The sequence below is a fragment of the Panicum virgatum genome, chromosome 2K (assembly GCF_016808335.1).
Source record: "Panicum virgatum strain AP13 chromosome 2K, P.virgatum_v5, whole genome shotgun sequence".
In the NCBI taxonomy this organism is placed as follows: domain Eukaryota; kingdom Viridiplantae; phylum Streptophyta; class Magnoliopsida; order Poales; family Poaceae; genus Panicum; species Panicum virgatum.
In genome coordinates this window covers 4648470-4670043 of record NC_053137.1, presented here as the reverse complement: position 1 = coordinate 4670043, position 21574 = coordinate 4648470, and the positions used below count along the sequence as shown (strand labels likewise).

Here is a 21574-nt window from a genome sequence, read left to right as displayed (position 1 = left end):
CCTTTTCCTGTGAGTTTAACCCATTGACAACGAAATAGAGGTATCTTCAACGGCCCATAGTCGAGTTCCCAGATCTCTTCAATGTAACCAAAATATGAGTTCGTTTGGCCACTAGAGTCGGTGGCATCTATACGGACACCACTATTTTGATTGGTGCTCTTGTTATCTTGGGCTCTTGTATAAAATGTGTAACCATTAATTTCGTATCCTTGGTACATCAGGATTGAATTTGCCGGACCCCTGGCCAGCCAAGCTAGCTGCTCATGAATTTGATCGTTGGCCATGACTTCCTTCTGCAACCAGGTGGCGAATGTATCGTTATGATGTTTTGTAATCCATGTCTTAAACTTCAAAGGGTATATACTTCACACAATTTGCATGTGCTCCTCCATGTATGGAGCCACCAAGGCTGATTGTTGCAGAACTGTGAGATGTGCTTTGCTCAACGTGGCATGATATGTGGCATTTACTGATTTTCTTCCAAGTGTGCCCTTTCCAATCAGCCGCCCCTCATGACGTGATACTAGAATCCCAATTGGGCAGAGTTCTTCCACATAGTCAACACAAAATTCAATGACCTCCTCTGTGACGTAACCCTTCGCAATGCTTCCTTCTGGACGAGCCCGATTACGAACGTATTTCTTTAGTACTGCAAAGTATCGTTCAAAAGGGAACATATTATGAAACAAAACAGGACCGAGAATACCAATCTCTTTGACCAGGTGAACTAGAAGATGCGTCATAATATTGAAGAATGATGGAGGAAATATCATTTCAAGACTGACTAAACTTTGGACAACATCCTCTTGTAGCCTGCTTAAACTCGATGGATCGATTGCCTTCTGAGAAATTGTGTTGAGAAATGCGCATAGCTTTATGATTGTTGCTAGAACATTAGATGGTAGAATACCTCTAAGTGCAATTGGAATCAATTGCGTCATCAACACGTGACAGTCATGGGACTTTACGTGTGCGGATTTCTTCTCTTTCAAGTTCAGTAGTCTCTTTATATTCGAAGAGTAGCCTGATGGGACCTTGATACTGTTCAAACAGTCGAACATACTTTGCTTCTCTTCCTTACTAAGAGTGTAGCACGCAGGACCTAGATAATGACGTCCTTTATCCCTTTTTTCTGGATGTAGGGCGGCCCGTTGTTTCATACGTTGAAGATCTTGCCGCGCTTCCAATGTATCCTTTGCCTTACCGTAGACACCAAGGAAACCTAGAAGGTTCACACAAAGATTTTTTGTTAGGTGCATCACATCAATTGCGTGGCGGACGTCTAAGACTTCCCAATAAGGTAACTCCCAAAAAATACTCTTCTTCTTCCACATAGGTGCACGTCCGTCATCACTCTGCACTGATTTGCTGTTGGGTCATTTTCCGAATATTACTTTTATATCTTTGACAATTTCAAACACCATTTTCCCACAACGGTGCCTAGGCTTGGTACGATGATTTGCCTTTCCATCGTAGTGAGCATGCCTCCTCCTTAATGGGTGCTTGATCGGAAGAAATTGACGATGACCCATATACACGATCTTCCTACAGTGCTTGAGGTACATGCTGTCGGTTTCTTCTAAACAATGGGTGCATGCCCTATATCCCTTATTGGATTGTCCGGAGAGGTTACTTAGTGCTAGCCAATCGTTGGTGGTTACGAAAAGCAATGCACGCAGGTTAAAATGATCCTCTGCGTGCGCATCCCACATACGAACACCCTCATCTTTCCACAACAATAGAAGATCCTCAATCAGTGGTTTCAGATACACATCTATATCGTTACCGGGTTGCTTCGGGCCGGGGATAAGCACCGGCATCATAATGAATTTCCGCTTCATACACAACCAGGAAGGAAGGTTGTATATACAGAGTGTTACAGGCCAGGTACTATGACCACTGCTCTGCTCACCGAAAGGATTCATGCCATCCGTACTTTAGCCGAACCTTATATTCCTCGCTTCATTTGCAAATGTTGGGAATGTTCTGTCCACTTTTCTCCACTGCGACCCATCAGCGGGGTGTCTCAACATATTTTCTTGCTTACGTTCTTCTTTGTGCCAACGCATCAATTTAGCATTCGTTTTGTTCATGAACAAACATTTCAGATGTGGTATTAGAGGAAAATACCACATCACCTTGGCAGGCACCCTCTTCTTGACACGCATCCCCTCAACATCGCCTGGATCATCTCGAGGGATCTTATACCGGCATGCGTTGCATACATGGCATGAATCCAAATTTTCATACTCACCTCGATATAGGATGCAGTCATTAGGACAAGCATGTATCTTCTGTGCCTCTAATCCTAAAGGACAAACAACTTTTTTTGCCTCGTATGTTGTCTCCGGCAAGGTGTTACCCTCAGGGAGTAAGTTTTTAATAAGTTTCAGCAACTCCTCGAATCCCTTGTCAGACAAACCATTTGATGCCTTCCATTGCAATAATTCCAATGTGGTACCCAAATTCTTTTGGTCTTGTTTGCAATCAGGGTACAACAATGTTCTGTAGTCCTCCAACATACGCTTCAGATCTCTCGATTCCTTTTCTATTTCGCAACCTTCCTCAGCTTCGCGCAGCATCTGACCAAGATCATCTTCTACAACGTATCCTTCAGTATCTTCTTTAGGCTCACCCATTGCAGTGTCGTTGAAAAAGGAATTATAATTGGCTGCAAAGTCAGGAATCATGTCCTCTTCTTCTACATTATTATCCAGCTCAATTCCTCTTTCGCCATGCTTGGTCCAAACATAGTAGTTCGGCATGAAACCACTATTGAACAAGTGACTATGGATGGTTCTTGATGATGAGTAATCCTTCTCATTCTTACAGAATTTGCATGGACAACGAACGAAACCGTCATACTTGTGTTTCTCGGCCGCTTCTATGAATTCATGCACGCCATCAATGAACTCCTTTGAACGCCGATCGGCCATGTACATCCATTGCCAACTCATCTAGGTCCACAATACATTTATATACATCATTGTAGTGTACAAATAATACATTCATACTATATTAAATTTGAATTCAAATATATAATTGATAATGCTTATAACTATAATAAATAGATACTATTCACTTATCAAATAAATTAAATGATAACTGCTTCTAAAAACCAATTGCTAAGTTATGGAGAAAAATAACTAACCTTTTTTGAAAAAAAATCGCCTCCCCTCCCCTCACTCAGCTGCCATGAACAGTGAGTTCACGGCAGCTTGGAGGGGGGGAGGGGTTGGGGTATTTATAGGCGTGGCTCAAAGGCACCGGTTGGTGCTCAACAACCGGTGCCAAACAAAAGGCATAGGCACTGGTTGATGTTACTAACCGGTGCCTTTGTTGTGGACACGTGGCGGCACCGGGCCATGGCAAAATCCGGTGCCATTGTCCACCCTTTAGGCACCGGTTGGTTCCACCAGCCGGTACCTATTCCTCCTTGTGCTTTTGGTACCGGTTGGTGGAACTAACCGGTTCCTATATTGAAGTTTTGGCACCGGGTGATGCTTTAACCCGGTACCAAACACCTTACCTTTGATCGCCGCTGGCCAAAGGTACCAGCTGCTTTTGCAGCCGGTACTGATGCGTGGCATTAGTACCGGCTGCAAAAGCAGCTGGTACCTTTGGCCAGGACCTTTGGCCTGTTTTCTAGTAGTGTGTCCAAACGCATCAGCTTTTCCTTTCGCGCCTCTTTTTTCGTTTTCGTTTTCATTCGCATTTTCTTTCTTTTTCCTTTCCCACCACATCGGTCATCACAATCAAAAAATCACAAATATGACAATCACAAGAATACATTTCACTATCACAAGAATACATCTCACAATCACAAATTTTAGAAAAATACATCTCACAATCACAACAGACCAACCACCGCTTTGGCGGATCACAAACAGTCAAACACCACACATCTTATAACTCAACGCAGCATCCAGCAAGTCCCAGAAACTCCAGGCGAAGTAGGAGGAGGAGGAGGAGGAGGAGGAGGAGGAGGAGGAGGAGGAGGAGGGAGTATCAATAATGGCGGAAGCAAGAACAGCTGGGTCTCTCCCGGTGGCTAACGTGCAGGTGCTCGCGGAGGCTTGCAACGGCGAGGTCGATGTCCTGCAGCAGGTGCTCGAGAGGTACCTCAGCAAGGATCCCAGCTCTGAGGAGGTCGTCGCCGGCGACGACGGTGCTTGCGCGATTCCGGTCATCGACCTCCGCAAGCTGAAGGACCCGCAGTCATCGGAGGACCGCGCGCCGGCGTGGCCCCGGGCGCCGCTGGGAGGCCGGCGTGGCTCTGCGCGCCGCCGGGAGGCCAGCCGAGCCCCGCGCGCCGCCTGGTCCAGCGCATGCCGGGAGGCCGCCTGCGGCTTGCCTGAGGAGAGGAGGGAGGGAGAGAGAGAGGATGAGATAGAGATAAGATGTGGCGGAGTGGTGGTGGATTTAAGGACGACGGTGCTGGTGGATTTTAGTACCGGCTCCAGTCATTAATAAGGACGGTGATGGTGGTGGAAAAATTTAGTGCCGGCCAGTACTAAATGACGCTTTTTAGTACCGGCTGGTGTTTCAGGCCGGTACTAAAATGACCACGCCATTTTAGTACCAGTCCAAGACACCGCCCGGTACTAAAAGACAACATTTAGTACCGGACGGAGACACTGGCCGGTACTAAAATGGCTCAGAGAACGTTTAAGTTTAGACCCGGTACTAAATTGACCTCGGGACAATGTTAGTACCGGACCAAAATATACCCGGTATTAAAGGCCGCGGATGAATGAGCCATTTTCTAGTAGTGTCTCATGCTAAAAACCCTTCTCAATTTGACAAAGGACGAAGGAGTACTGTTCGCATCACTGCCAACTGTAATTTACTTGATGGATCATACTAAAAAAACGGCTAGTAAAAAAAGGCATTTCTTCTTTTAATATTCTTACTAAGCTTTGTAACTGTTTTGAAATCAATTGAGATTTATAATGTATTAATGTTATAACCTGTTCTAGGAAAAGGTGATGCTGCAATGGTTATGTTTGCAAGATGCACCATCGCCTTAATTTTCTGCTTCTTGTGTAGGATTACATGTTTTTTGTTTCATTGCGTGAATTTGTTTCTAATGAAGGAATAGCCTTTGTTCCGTCTAGCCACAGGCTAGCTGTAAGCAAGCTCCAACAAGAGAAAAGAATTAGAGTCGTTTATGTCTCCTCTAGCTAGCTAGTACAACCGGGTGAATATATATCTCGTGTGCAAACAGGACCTGCCTAACCAATCATCAATACAGCACGTACATACCTCTGAGTTATAACCACCTTCCATCTCCATCGTGTTCCCTTCCAAGATACTCCTATATATGTGTCTCAAAGACTCAGTGAAGAATCACAATCAAACCAAGATGTTACAAACTTTCTCAAAAAAAAGAAGCAAGATGTTACAAACAAGCAGCCATTATTCTCAAGGGAACTGGCCATAAACTACTTGAATGCAAGAACATGAATGTATGGGGTTGGGAGGCATGGGAAAGAGATGGGTCAGATACTAAGAAAGAAGCAGCACGTTCGTGCTTTCATCTTGATAGACTCTAGGTATGAGGATAGCAGCATTGCACAAGATCGCAACATTTTGAGCCAGTTCCTCCAGCCTCGCGGTTTCTCGATGTGCTGTGGTGCTGACTGTCATCGTCGCCGCTTGTGCCAGCGACCTGCTTTCACTGCTTCGTGCTTGGCTCTATCTTGTCATTGGAGGCCGGCGCTTCTGGTCAGGGGCGGAGCTAGGAACAACTCAAACCCCGGGCTGCCGCACGGGGCCTGGCTCCGCCCCTACTTCCAGATGATCGGATCAACTTTAGACAGCAGGAAAATCATTCCTCCCAAGTCCCAACACCAGATCGAGCTGGTCATATATATATATATATATATATATATATATATATATATATATATATATATATATATATATATATATATATATATATATATATATATATATATATATATAAGTGGTGTTCATAGTGGCATCAGTATATAAATGTTTCCATCATCAAACTTAGAATACTTAGCGAAGCCAAGCTACATACATATGGATGTTTGTTTTTTAGGAAATGGAAATATACCCGGCTTTACATAGATCTAAACGGGCTAAGTGCTTACTGCTTGGACTGGCTCTAGGAGTCTAGTTCATGCCGCTTTCATGCTTCCAAGTAAGAGTGAACGCGGCAAGTTCTCGTTATACTGAAAGAAGCTGCACTCATGGGGTTGGGAGATACCGAGAAAACATTTTGCCATAAGACATGCATGTAACAATGTTAATTAATTTTTACTTTGGTAATCCAGTGGCTGCCTGGAAGGAGGTAGAGCAGGAAGATGACATGACTGGGTTGGGAATCGGGAGGAACACATGCAACAACTTGTGAGGATGCACTGTTCTTCCTGTTGCCTGCTTGTATGTAGACAGGGGGACACGAACGCAACTGTATTCTACATGGGGCATAATGCACTCCTGCTATTCAAGCAATTTGGTGATGAAGTGGTCCTTGTCACAGTGACTTCCGGCTATCCCCAAAGAAATTAATAAGGTCTTGGATGTTAGAGCATCTCCAGCCCAGTGACGAAATGGGCCTCTATTCCTTTTTTAGTCTCCCAAATGCAAAAAAACAACTCCAGTCGGGCCCCTAAACGGGCTACCATTTTGTGGAGGCCACCAAATTTTGGCCCAGAGCCCCTAGAACTGGAGGCCCTCTATTCCCACCCGACACGTGGGCCCCACTTCTTTTTTCTCCTCTTTCCCCTCTCCTCTCGTTCGCTCGCGACACAGGGACCTCGCGGTCGCAGCTCCCGCTGTAAGGGAACGGGTAGGCTACGCTAGCATCACTACCGCATATACCCAAGATACTTGCGAGTAGAAGATCATAGATCATTGCCACTAGACGCGCAGCGCAGCGGAAGAAGTCGCGCGTCGATGTAGAGGAAGTAGTCGATGACGTCCCACGAACCGAGCTCCTCGTACTTGATCACAGCAGCCGATCAGCGCAGCAGTCGCAGCAGTGCCTCCACGGAGTCCACACGTACGGGGATGAAACGCCGGGCGTCGGTGTGCTAGCATCGCACGCACGGCAAGGGCGGCGGCCGAGAGAGGGGGGCGGCGACTAGGGAGGTGGTGCGGCTCACAGGGTTGTGTCGTCCCCTAGCCCCTCCCTCGTATATATAGGGCGTACTAATGGGCTTCTATCTCATAGGCCCATTAGTAACCCTAATCCCTCTTGGATCAATATCCTCTTGGGCATATCACCAACAATCTCCCACTTGCACTAGAGACAATCATACAGGCAAGCTTTCCAACATTCCAAATCTCTTAAGTGTGTGACCCGTTAGGTTCATGTGTAGGTGGTCATGATCGGAAATCATTTCCGAATCACAAGTCAATAGCGGCACCTAGCAGGGCATGGTGACTCACAAATACACATAAAGATCATATTGGCCGAACCTTAGATATACTCATACACCGATCCCTTTGCCACACGATACCAGTCAAGCTCAAGGCGAGATGCGTGCCACCTTTGTGATAGCTCGACCATTCTCTCGATCTAATAGTGGATTCTATTAATAACTAACCTTTAGTCATAATGATTAACTCTTTAATCACTTTGGCATGGCCATGCACTTTCAAATCCAACTATCTCGAGGGGCCCAGAGATATCTCTCCCGTTATCTAGGAGGGGCAAATTCCATCTTGATCCGCTCACATCCCATTCCATGTTTCATGACACACCTGTAAGCTACTTTTGTAACTACTCAGTTACGGAGTAGCGTTTAGCAGCCCCAAGATGCACCACTACACACAATGAGAAACAATGGCGATCTCAGGTCTAAGGATCCAGTAGGTATAACACTCAAGAACAACTGATGGCACATACAAAATAACAATCCCAACATTGTCTTGGAGTGGGTCAATCCAACACCATGTTCACCAACATGTGTCCACATCATTAATTCGATATCTCCATATCCATGATCCGTGAAACATGATCATCAATTAATGCATGTGCTAGTCTCAACGTCGTTGTTGTCCCACATAACGACATAAACTAGGGATAATTTAGAATCATATCATTGTCAACAAAGAGTTTCACGAACAAGTCATGTACTTGATAATCAATGTAAAATAATCATCAATGGAACAAATAATAATTATTCATCATTACATAAACATACTCATGACACAAAAATCTCCCATGCACACTAGAATTACTGATGTAAGTATCTAATACCCATAGATCTCATGTGCGCCTCATGCTTTGGTTGTGGGAGAGGCTTCGTCAACGGATCAGCAACGTTTGAATCCGTGTGCACCTTGCAAACCTTCACATCACCTCTCTCAACAAAGTTACGGATGAGGTGATACTTCCGCAGTATATGTCTGGACTTCTTAGTTGTTCAAGGCTCCTTTGCTAGTGCAACGGCACCACTATTATCACAATAGAGGTCCACTAGACTGGATGCACTAGGAACAACACCCAAGTCAGAAACAAACTTTCTGATCCAAACAGCTTCTTTTGCAGCTTCGGAAGCTGCAATATACTCGGCCTCTGTCGTCAAATCAGCCACCGTATCTTGCTTGGAACTCTTCCAGCTCACTACCCCACTATTGAGGCAGAAAACAAAACCAGATTACGATTTGGAGTCATCTTTGTCTGTTTGAAAACTAGCATCGGTGTAACCCTTTACAAGGAGCTCATCTTCGCCTTCAAATATTAAGAACATATCCTTAGTTCTTCTAAGGTACTTAAGGATACTCTTTACAATTGTCCAGTGAGCTTCACCGAAATCTGACTGATACCTGCTCGTAACACTTAGAGCAAAGGAAACATCTGGGCGCGTGCAAAGCATAGCATACATGATCGACCCTATGGCTGAAGCATAAGGAATCGTACTCATCCTCTTTTGCTCATCAGGTGTCGTAGCATACTGACTCTTGCTTAGAGTAATGCCATGTGACATTGGCAAGAAACCTTTCTTGGAATCTTGCATATTGAACCGATTCAATATCTTGTCAATGTACGTGTCTTGGCTTAATCCAATTAGCCTTTTTGATCTATCTCTATAGATCCTAATACCCAGAATGTAAGCTGCCTCTCCAAAATCCTTCATCGAAAAACTCTTTTTTAATGAGGTTTTAACGGCTTCAAGCATTGGAATATCATTTCCGATCAGTAATATGTCATCCACATATAGGACCAGAAACACAAGTGCGCTCCCACTAGCATTTTTGTAAACACAAGGCTCATCTTCATTCTTGATGAAGCCAAACCCTTTGACTACTTCATCAAAACGAATATTCCAACTCCGAGATGCTTGCTTCAATCCATAGATGGACCTCTGAAGCTTACATATTTTCCCAGCATTTTTAGGATCGACAAAACCTTCAGGTTGTGTCATATACACATCCTCACTTAGATGTCCATTAAGGAAAGCGGTTTTGACATCCATTTGCCATATCATAGTCATAATATGCGGCAATTGCTAGGAGAATCCGAACAGACTTTAGCATTGCGACGGGCGAAAAGATTTCCTCATAGTCAACACCTTGAATTTGTCGGAAACCTTTCGCCACCAATCGTACCTTATAGATGTGAACTTTTCCATCCATGTCTAATTTTTTCTTAAAAATCCACTTACAGTCGACAAGTCTTACACTGTCAATTTGATCGACCAAGTTCCAAACTTAATTATCATGCATGGATTTTAACTCGGATTCCATGGCTTCAAGCCATTTGTCGGAGTCGGGTCACATCATTGCTTCTTTGTAGGTCAAGGGCTCATCATTTTCCATCAATAATACGTGGCGCTCCTCCGTAATAAGGAGGTTGAGCTTGTCAGTAGCGCGACGTGCCCTTATAGACCTTCGTGGGGCTAGTGCCTCAACTACGGGTTGTGCAACATCTTGCACATCCCGTGGATCTTCAGTGGGTGCTGAAACAGTTTCGGGTGTTTCCTGAATTTCTTCAAGTTGCACCTTGCTCCCACTAAATCCTTTTGAGAGAAACTCATTTTCTAAGAAAACACCATTGCGAGCGACAAACACTTTGCCTTCCGCCTTATTGTAAAAATAATATCCTTTGGTTTCCCTAGGATACCCCACAAAGAAGCATTTGTCTGACTTTGGAGTGAGCTTATCTGACATCAAACGTTTGACATAAGCCTCACATCCCCAAACTTTGAGAAAAGATAATCCGGGACGCTTCCCATTCCATATCTCATATGGTGTCTTCTCAACAGAATTACTTGGAACCCTATTCAGTGTGAACGCAGCAGTTTCAAGAGCATAACCCCAAAATGACAATGGAAGATTAGCTTGGCTAATCATTGATCTAACCATGTCCAACAAGGTTCGGTTCCTCCATTCGGATACCCCATTCCATTGAGGCGTTCCGGGTGGAGTTAGCTGCGGAATAATTCCACATTGCTTCAAATGATCACCAAATTCAAGGCTCAAATATTCTCCTCCACGATCAGATCATAGAAATTTAATTTTCTTGCCTAATTGATTTTGTACTTCATTCTGAAATTCTTTGAACTTTTCAAATGATTCAGACTTGTGCCTCATTAAGTAGATATATCAATATCTACTAAAATCATCAGTGAAAGTAATGAAGTACTGAAAACCACCTCTGGCTATTGAGCTCATTGGTCCACATACAACGGTGTGTACAAGTCCCAACAAATCACTCGCCCTCTCACTATGACTAGTGAAAGGCGCTTTGGTCATCTTTCCAAGCAAACAAGACTCACATGTGTCAAATGATTCAAAATCAAATGAGCTTAACAATCCATCTTTATGGAGTTGTTCAATGCGCTTCTCATTTATATGACCTAAGCGACAATGCCAAATAAAAGTGGGATTCAAATCATTTGGTCTAAGCCTCTTAGTATTAATGTTACAGACAGATTTATCCTCAAGATCAAGAACATATAATCCATTCACCAATGGACAATGAGTATAAAAAATACCATTGCAAAAAATAGAACAACGTTTGTTCTCTATTACAATCTTAAAATCATCAACTTCTTCCAAACATGAAGAAGAAATAATGTTCTTGCTCAAAGCAGGAATGCAATAACAATTATTTAATTCCAAAACTAATCCGGAGGGTACAGACAAGTGGTAGGTGCCGACCGCCAACACCGCAACCTTTGCGCCATTGCCGACACGAACGTCCAACTCGCCTCTTGCAAATCTTCTAGTCTCAGACCCTGCAACGATTTGCAAGTGTGAATCACCGATCCAGTATCAAATACCCATGATTCACTGGAAGATAATGCAATATTAATTTCTATAACATTTATACCTGAAGTGGAAGTCTCACTTCCCTTCTTCTTCTTCTTTTCTTCCAAGTAATTCTTGCAGTTCCTAGACCAATGTCACTTTTCATGACAGTGGAAGCATTCATCCTCAGAAGTAGGGCCAGATTTGACCTTAGGTGCTGGCTTTAGCTTAGAGCCCGAGGACTCACCACTGGAACTCTTTTCCTTGCCTTTACCATTGGGATTAGGAGGCGTCCAACGCTTCCTCTTTTTGTTCCCCTTCTGAATCATCATCACATGATTGGGATTCTTCTTAATGCTCTTCTCTGCTGTCTTTAGCATCCCATGCAACTCACTCAATGTTTTATCCAAGCCATTCATCTGAAAGTTCATGATAAAAGGCTCATAGCACGCCGGGAGCGACTGGAGAATAACATCAGTAGCCAAGTCTTGGTGAAGTTCAGAACCAAGTCTGTCCAAAGTCTCAATGTAACCAATCATTTTGATCACATGAGGACTGACTGGGCTACCTTCTGGCAGCTTGCACGCAAACAAGGACTTTGAGATATTGAACCTCTCAGTCCCGGCTTGGTTCTGAAACATCCCACGCAGCCCCTCGATCATGGTGTGAGCATCCGCATGCTCATATTGCTTCTGCAGATCAGGGGACATGGTGGCGAGCATCAGACAGCTGACATCAAGTGAGTCATTGCAGTGCTTCTCATAAGCTCTGCGATCAGCAGCAGTTGCATTGTCAGGGAGATCATCAGGATATGGCTGCTCAAGAACATACTCCTTTTTCTCTTGCCTGAGAACAATTCTCAGGTTGCGGTACCAATCAATAAAGTTTGTTCCATTTAACTTTTCTTTCTCAAGAACAGAACACAAATTGAAAGCGGAATTGTTACTAGCAGACATGATCTACAACATTAAAGTAAAGCAAGATTTCAGCACTAAGTTTATGTAAAGACTTTCATTAACTGATTTAACAAAAGACAACCTACTATATCAAAGTCATCTTCCCTCTAATGGCATATAGTGGTTCAAGATCCATAATCACTAAAATCCTAGTGAGCTTTAGCATCACGGCTAGAAAAGTAGTGATACAGGTAAGCAACAAATTACTAATCACATCTCTATGCGACTCTTGTTTGTTGGGTGGCATCCAATGCCCCGGCCCCAACCCTATGCCTTAAAGCCCAAAACTATTTTGATAGCTTTGTTGAGTAAACCAATACTATACTTGTGAATGTCCGACATCCACCCTATACAAAAGTGATAGCTGAGGGTACTCTATTTTGGTAAACCTACCACACAACGATCAAAATTTATAGATGCAGCTATTGGTAAAAGGCATAAAAAACTCAACCTTTTCTGAGGGAAGCTATTCTATCATGATTAAAACATCCACCATATGTAAAAGCATGAAAGAATAGTATGACAGGAAAATAAACATCACAGGCATATAATCATATTATATTGTGAATAGTATGGCCTCTTGCATCACAATGGGCTCCATCGCCATGGCTCCAAGGTGACCTCCATTGCCATCCGTCCTGTCTTGGGGTGATCATCATCGCCATCATGATTGAAGCCTCCATGAAAAGATACTAAGCTACTACATCTAATAGCTAGTGAAATAATTACATGAGGATTCAAACATCACAAGTCGACACGCAAGTCGTTATACAATAATGGTGCAACCTCAACCCGGTTGTGTTAACTTGCGACACGCAGGCCACACAAATCATCACATACATCATCACATGACATTGAGGCCATACCATTCACATCACACCCACTAGACGCGCTCTACCAAAGTAGCGCTTAGGAAGCCGCTATAGCGAGAAAGCAACGGCGGTAGCAGAGGGCGGGGAGGAAACTACAATCACAATGAAAACCTCACGGAATTCTCACATTGTTGTTAACAGATTTTGGTTCAAAAAATCTGAAATATTATTTTATTTGTTTTGGTTGTGAATCAGTTGTATTATGTTTACTAGTAAGTAGTAACCTATTCTATGTATTATGTTTCCATTATAGGACCCAATGGACAGTTCTCAGCCATTGGTGGGCATGCTGACACAAGACTCTGAAGCCGATCTGGAGGTTCTCACACAAGCACCAATCCCAGATAGTGGCAGTAGCAGAGGGCGGGGAGGAAACTACAATCACAATGAAGACATCCAGTTGTGTTGGTCTTGGATGGCCATAACATTTGACCCAAGAATAGGAAGTGATCAACCAAAAGGCACATATTGGAATCGGATAGCACAACACTATCATGAGAACAAGACTTTTGTCTCTGATAGAAATGTTACCTCCCTTGAAAAAAGGTGGAATGGCATCCAAAGGGAATGCATTCGGTTTCAAGAATGCATCGAGAAGATAGAACGTCTCCATCCAAGTGGCGTTCCGCATACAGAATATGTAAGTTCGTAAATTCATGACTTCATCAAATGCTTCTCATTCTCTAATTGTTGATTTCATCTTTGTTGCAGATCAATTTAGCCCAAAAATCCTATGATGAGACCAAAGGTTTTCCTTACTTTCACTACTGGATGGAGGTCCGCCATACCGAGATGTTTCAATCAGTATATGAAGCAATGAAACAAGCCCAAGGAAAGAGGCAAAACAAGTCTACGACCCCATCGCAAGAAGCACAAGAAGATGACCGTGAACCTTCCAAGCGACCTCCAGGTCGCAAACAATCAAAACAGAAACAAAAGAGGAATGATGGAGAAGATGAATATGCCGTGCAGCTTGCAACATTTATACAAATGAAGTCAGAAGAACATCAGAAACGCGAAGAAAGATGGAAAGCTGAGAAGGACCTCGAAGAGCGGAAGTTGCTGTGGGATCAAGAACAAAAGATCATGTTCTGCAACACCTCCAACATGGATGAAAGCCAAAGAGCATATGTCAAGGCAATGAGGCAACAAATAGCAACAACCAAGGAAGCATTACTCAAGGCATCAGGGGGAGGTTCCACAAGTGAGAAGGGCAGCGGAGGGGACGCTGAGGAAGCTGAGTCTCTCATGTGAAGAAATTATGTTGATCTCTAAAATTGTTCATGTTGTCTGCAAGTTTTATCTCTTCTTGTTGTAATAATCAGCACTTATGAAGTGTGCGTATTCTGAAGCATATTCTGTTCATGTAATTTATAACTCATTTAGTTTTAGTCCTGGGTATATTATTTTGGCACAGTTCTGAATGTGGTAAGGCTAATCTGAACTCTGTTATGCAATATGCAATATTTTGCTCTGAGGTGTTCAGATTCTGAGGTATATTATTTTGTAATAAGGCTGGGTATATTATTCTGGAGTAATCTGGGTAAGGTTGAACAGTTGTAATAATATGCAATGTAATTTATGCAATATGCATGTGTTCTGCTGCAGTCTGTTATGCAATATGCAATATTTTGCTCTGAGGTGTTCAGATTCTGAGGTTCAGATTCTGAGAGCACATTGAACAAAAATGGCATTGTTGTTTGAAAAAAAAGGGTTTCAGTTTGTTGTAACATTTAAGATTGTTCCTTACATGGTTATCGACAAGTGTTTATTTCAGTAGTACTTTTTCTGGGCAGCAGAGCAGTGGCCAAAGGCAAAGGGGGATCTCAATAGTTGACAATATATGAGAAACAGTGAAATGAGGTAGCTGATTCTGCAGTAGTAGTCAGCTGAGTTGAAAAATACCAGTGATTGTCAGCAACAATTCTCATATAACATGTCTTACATGTGGCCAGCAGTCACTTAGATAGCGAAAGCAAGCAGATTAAGAAGTTTACAGAATTACTACTGTATTATTATGGTTGATACAATATAGTGCTTTCAGCACAACCAAGTCTGGTGTACGTCCTAAATAAAAAGTGCAACAAATAAGCAGTAGAATACCAGATGCATTGATGCAGAATGAAAACAAGAAACAACATTATCTTCTTTCCTCCAGAATGAAAAGGAACTCAGATTTCAGTACATAAGCTGTCTGTGTTCTGAATGACAGGTTGACCTGATAATTGTCATGTTGCACATCTTTCAGGTTCAGTACATAAGGGACTGCAAGATTATTTTCACAACACTAATAATACAGTACAACTTAACAGTACAACTAAAATCAATTGTCAAGCAAATACAGCATTAGTTTGGATGCTCAGGCAATGCTGGTTTCATTTTACAGAAGTAATCACATCAGTTTGGATGCTCAGGCAGCCTTCTTGCAGCCTGCTTTTTTCCAGGGGCCTTCCAAGTACCAGGTCTTCTCCATCCTTTCAGGTAGGGAAAATGAAACCACCAGCAGCTTGAGCTTCCTTGAAGCTCAAAGCAACCACCTCCCCAACAGCTCAGATGCCTTCCTTCTCGCACAGGTCTAGCAGCGACAAGGTCTGCAAAATTAAATTTCATGAGAATGATTGACATGACTTGTCTGAAGGCTGATTAGCAGATAGCACAGTTATGCTTTTAAACAAGGGAATATTGTAATTGGCGCAGGTTAATGTGTATCCCAGCACATAGCATTTAGAAATAATGGAATGGGCTACTAAATAATTTGTGAGAACAATCACTGGAGAAAACTGCAGTGCATAATGGAATGGGCTACTAAATAAAGATCGAGTTGAATTCTGTATCTGAATATTTTGAATATTTTGAGAAGAGCTATCCTTAATTCTCTACTATTTGGAACAACTGCAGTACAGCATCTGAATGGAGTGTAAATGGAAGAAATTTCTAAATGCTGCAAATGGAAGAAATTTCAGAATCAGAGTCATGCTCAGTACAGCATGAATCTTTGATGCTTTGTCTCCCTTGCTGTTTATATTCAGGTCGATTCTTGCACAATGTCTACTCAATCATGAATCTTTGATGTGAAAGCAATGTGATGCTGCTTGTGGCGAGAAGAAGCCATTTACTCAATTGGTTCTTGTATAAGCAATGTTGCTCGTGGGGAGAAGAAAACATCGTCTTTACCGGCTGGTGTCTGAATCCAGGACGGCGATGCTGAGGGAAGCCGCCGCTGAGCTGACCGTGACAGGAGGAGCTTCCGCCGCCGCCACCAAGATCCGCAAGCGCTGCGCCGTGTCGCCGTCGGAGAACTTGAGGACTTCAGGGAGGCCCCTCTCGGCAGCAGCCTTCGCTGGCGGCGGCGGCACCGGAGGACCCAGCGGCGCGGGGGAGAGGCGGCCGGCGCGGCACGAACTCGCCGCGGGTGCGGGAGGGAGGTCTCCGGCGGCCCTTGGGAAGCTGCAGGAGCGGCGAACCCGCTGTCGCTGGCCCACGTCCGGGCGCTCCTCTGCGTGCTCGACGAGCTGCTGCACCTCCCGCTCGCGCAGGCCGCGCTCCTCCGCGCCGCCTGCGCCGACGACAGCCTGCTCGACGGCTTCCTCGTCCGCAGCGCCTCCCGTGCGCAGGCGCGACGCCGCCAAGCTCGCCTCCGCGGCGCGCGCGCAGAGGCAGATCGGCAGGCGCCGCCGCAGGAGCTGGAGCAGCCGCGGAGGGCAGGGTGCGGGCGCGGCGGCGCGGGGGAGAGGTGGCGCGAGCGCGAGGAGAGGGCGGACGGGGGAGAGTTTGGCTGACAGCTGGTTCTTCGTTTGGTCGGCCTGATCGAGTCCGGAGAAAATTTCAAACCTCTAAATTTTATGGGCCAACCAAAAAATATAAAATATAGGCTCATATTTGGGCAGTCGGCTGGAGATGCTCTTATAAAAATGAAACTGATTTGTAATGATGTCACAGTGGCTTGCCTTGTAATGATGTCACCTAACCATAGTAACTCGTATTTCAATATAACTAATATATAGTTTATCCTTGCACCAGCGATAATGAATCCAGTTTTCATTTAATTTCTTCCACTGTCATTCCTCCTATATAAAGGTTGTCAGAATGCAGATGAGAAGAGGCCAACTCAAACTTATATAACCAAGGAGAAAATAATATATAGCACGTTGGCCTGATGCTTTGTCGATGAGCCATGAGATGCTTTCCATCTGAACTTTTGTCAAATGTAGGATGTGATGCAGGACATGCCTACAGATCTATATTCTTGATTGGGTGGCATCAGGGGAAGACTTAGTGTGATTTAGAGACTCGACAACACTAGATGACAACTTACAACCTGCATTGCTGGATGTCGAACAGACGAACACATCCAAAATGAGTACGTGGTGCATATACGTACTAATGAAGTTCTTCTCATCCATATGTGCATTGTGAAAAAAAGAAGGAAAAACAGCCCTGCTTGTTTGCAATTTCTTGAAGGCCTACGAATTTGGACAATATATTATGTAAACCTTTGTTGTCTAAAGAAATTTTAAAATTTCACAACCGGGTTTTGAAGATACCATGCTATTAAATAGTTCGTTCCTTAGTATAGTGTATCACTTTATTTTCCCTCATGATGTCCAGCTAGTAGTGTCAGAATCCAGTAAATGCCACTCACGCCTACTACTTTTCTGCTTGTCCATACGTGTTTCCTTATCTTTATTTATGGTATATATACAGCAGAGAGGCCGAATTGGGAGAAGATGTGGTAGGTTCATAGTATCAAGTGAGATGCTTACCTCCTAGATTTTTACAAGCTACCGAAGGGATTGAGAGGAATTGGGAGAAGAGGTGGTAGGTTCGTAGTTTCAAGAGCGCCGTGATCCCAATCCACAACTGCGTCTCTTGAAGGACGGGGTGTAAAATCTTGTGATGTGGCTGTCCAGAGCTGCAATAAAGCTGTCCGATGCACCTACTGGACCAGTGCCATAAACAAAGTTCTTCGGTCTTCTCAATAAACCTGCAGAGTGTGGACTTTACAATGCTGCATCCCTGAGGGAAATTGACATTATACATCTCTGAACAATAGTATGACAGAAAGGGATTCGTATGATGGATGGTCTCACGTCTTTCAGCTATTACTTGGAGAATTTACTTGTGCAATACAGATCATATGAGAAATTGATGGCAGGGGAGCATAATTAATTGTTTGGATCTCAACTATTATGAGGGGATCAGAGCATATCTACTCTTTTGTGCGTGCTATAGATCAGCTACCTGTGTTTCTTCTCTCCCACCTCTGGTATTCAGAAATGGCTGATTCATAGCAGAGAAAGAGATCAGCAAGAGACACAACATAAGGGTACAACAAACTCAAGCAGTCAAGTAACCATTATATATCCACACTTGATGAATGTATCTAGTTGGATCAGTGTTGATGATATTCATACTATATGGGATTGGGAAGCATCAGGGAGTGAAATGTTATGTTAGCTTGCAAGGTAACTGTGCCTGTGTGGCCATGGAATTCAGTGTTCCACATCCTCGCAACGCTGTGTTTGCTTATGTGTATCCACAGTTTCGGCCTCTAATATCGCCGGAAAGATGTGGAGGTGCTGCGCTCCTCTTTCCTCTGGCAGTGCACTGGCGGAGCTACAGCTCGGCCAACTTGGGCCATGGCCCCCCTTGCCCCAAAGATTTGCAGGCGTACAGAGGCTGATCAATTGGCCGATCACTTGTTTAGCACTATATATGATCGGAGTGGCATTATCCATTTGCAGTTTCTTTTTGTTGCTGCCGACGTACTGTGAGTGGATTTGTGTGCAAAAGGGCAGGTTGCTTAGGTTTTGATGCAAAATTGATGCAGCAAAATCTTGATGTTATCCTATTTTTTCAACGCAAATGATAAACTGGAGCACTTGTAGGGCACAACTTATATAAAAGGAACCGGTAGAACACACATTTGTGTACATGTTGATTGTCACAAGGCAAATTGGCCCCCTAGGAATTAATCCTAGCTACGCCACTGTGGCAGTGTCCAACTAAGTTTATTGATACATACAGCAGGGCGTGACTACCTCTGCCTCAACCCACCATCACCATTTAAAAAGTTTAAACTATAGGAAAATGAGAATTGTGGGGCCAAGAGATTGCAAAATTATTTCGTGACAGCTGGAAATGTTTGAGTTGTTTGGTATTTGTAACCTCTGTGGCATAAGTCAAAGTTAGAATTGGTTAATCAATTTCATGTCTTAATAAATAAAAAAACTATGCCACATTTTGTTAGGTTGATCTCCTTCCTAATAGGCCCAACGGCCTATTAGGCCCTTAAACCGCGCCCTGATCGGGGGCGTCCAACCCTTAATGGTTGGTGGGCCCCCGCTGCACAGCGCCAAAATAAAAGGGGTGAGGGGCCGGCGGCACACGGTACGAGGTTCGCCGTGCCGCCTACACCCTCACCCACAGAAACCCTAAGCCGATCTACTAGGGGGCGCTGGAGCAGTGGGAATCCGCCGCCGCTGCAGTCGACTCCGTCGACACCATCGCCCTTGCCATCGCCCTCGACTTCGACGCTACGCTCACGACGCCACTGCACCACTCGTCGCTGCCCTAGAGCAGATCATCATCAGCGAACCAGAGATGGCCGCCGGATCAAGTTCAAGCACTGGTGGTGATGGTCTCTCTCTCTACTTCCTCACTGTGTTCATTCTTTTATTGTTTATGCAGTAGATCTAGGGACTCTTACACTTGATGTGAAGAAAAGAAGAGAAATCCTACTCGATTCGTGCACGGTGTGATCCTAGGAACTAACAATGGTATCAGTCGCCTACACAAGTGTAGATCGAGATGGGAAGTGTAGATTCGGTCACGAATAAAAAGAATCAAGACACAGAAAAAGCAATTCGATGCAAATCGAAAAAGAAAAGAAAAGTCGAAACCCTAACCCTAACCCTAGAGCAAAAGGGCGGTGGGTACTGACCTGCACCGCCCCACAGTCGGCCGCCCTCGTGCGGAACAGACCCGCGCAGCCCGTTTCGTCGGGGCGCGGGACAGGATGCTCCGCCGCTCGCCGCCGGGACGCCGGGGCGCATGCGCGCGGGCTCGAAAGCAAGGCGCCATCCATGGCGAGCTCGACGGCGGCGCGCTCACCCACTGGCGAGCGCGCACACCGGCGAGCAAGCAGCGACGGCGCCGCTTCGTCCTCTCCTCCGCGGCCGCCATGGCCGTCGCCTCCGCTCCGTGGCTGCTGCTGCGTCGCGTGGAGAGAGAAGGGGGAGGGAGAAAGAGTCGCTAGGGTTTTCGGGAAACACCGGCGTCGCCGGTTTTGATCCCGCGAAGGTCACGGCCGGCCGTCGGATCAGATCCGACGGCCGAGAGAGCTCCGCGGCGTCACGGGCCAGTTTGGGCCCAAGAGGGGCGCGGCGCCGGGCCGGTTTGGCGGCCTGGCCATTGGCTGTTGGGCCGAAGGCCCGAGCGTCGCGCGCGCCGAGCGGGCTGGGCCGATTTCGTAACTGGGCTACTTCAACAGTGAAGCTTTAAATTGTTTTTTCTATTTTCCAGAAGCTTTTTAATAGCAGTTTTTGAATAGTTTGATTATAGTTTGATCTCTATTCAATTTTGCACCAACGTGTTTATTGTTTAGAGATAAAAGTTTATATTTTTTAGCTTCTGGAAATAGAAATTCCTACTTGTTTCCGCTGCAAAAGTCTTTACAGTTGTTCTTTACTTTAATTCGAACCAACGAGACAATTAAAGTTTAAGAGCATGGTTAAAAGCTTATTTTAAGGATTATGGTATTGTTAATTTTCTGACCAACGTTGTTAGTTACAATACTGTAATTTCATAGTTTTTTGTGCATTTATTTCTATTTCTGCCCAACGGTGATATAGATTTAATTGCATAAACAGTTGTATGTTCTATTTTTGACCAACGTTGGAATTATCACATACAATTGTTGTTATTATGTTCTCACTATTTTTTGAAATTTTCAGCGGGGATGAACTTGATGGGATTCATCAGTCACATCCCGACTTTAAAAGGAGACAACTATGGCGAATGGATCAAGAAGGTTGATCTTGCTTTCGTCTGTGGAGAGGTGGATGAGATGATCACCACTCCAAAGCCCACTGAGCCACCGGCTCCAGTGAGAGGGGAATCTGACACTGATGCTGAGTGGCAGAAAAAGCAAAGGGACTATGCTCCCTTAAAGATGGCTTATGATCTCGAAAAGACAAAGTGGAATAACGCCAACAAGAAATGTGTGGCAGTTATAAAGAACACAATTGATCCTAACATTTTGGGTTCAATTGGAGAGTGTGATTCAGCTGCTGAGTACCTTGCAAAGATAAAGAATCAGTTTACTGGTTCTTCAAAGACTTATGCTACACAGATCATAGAGCAGTTGATCACAAAAAAGGTACTATGGCAATGCCGGTACAATAAGAGATCATATCATGGGGATGTGTGCTTTGAACTCCAAGCTCAAACCAATGGACTTGGATCTCAAAGAAGAGTTTATGGTGCACCTGGTGTTCGCCTCTCTGCCAAAAG

At 44.4% G+C, this 21574-nt stretch overlaps 1 protein-coding gene across 1 annotated transcript; it reads right to left on the bottom strand.

Annotated features, from left to right (window-relative positions):
- Window positions 1–15184: 15184 nt before the first annotated feature.
- On the bottom strand, window positions 15185–20147 carry LOC120694975. The gene is made up of 3 exons (XM_039978310.1): window positions 20004–20147; window positions 16235–16893; window positions 15185–15651 (listed from the first exon to the last, which is right to left on the bottom strand). Exons 1-3 carry the CDS (start codon window positions 20145–20147, stop codon window positions 15636–15638), a joined length of 819 nt encoding a protein of 272 aa, XP_039834244.1. The 3' UTR covers window positions 15185–15635.
- Between the last annotated feature and the right edge of the window lie 1427 nt (window positions 20148–21574).

What these genes read in the sequence shown, in the direction of transcription:
- LOC120694975 (XM_039978310.1), bottom strand. Translation starts at nt 20,147, where the DNA reads ATGGATGGCGCCTTGCTTTCGAGCCCGCGCGCATGCGCCCCGGCGTCC. An exon ending in CCGACTGTGGGGCGGTGCAG is followed by an intron (nt 16,894 to 20,003) that starts GTCAGTACCCAC and finishes CATAAAATTTAG; the next exon opens with AGGTTTGAAATTTTCTCCGG.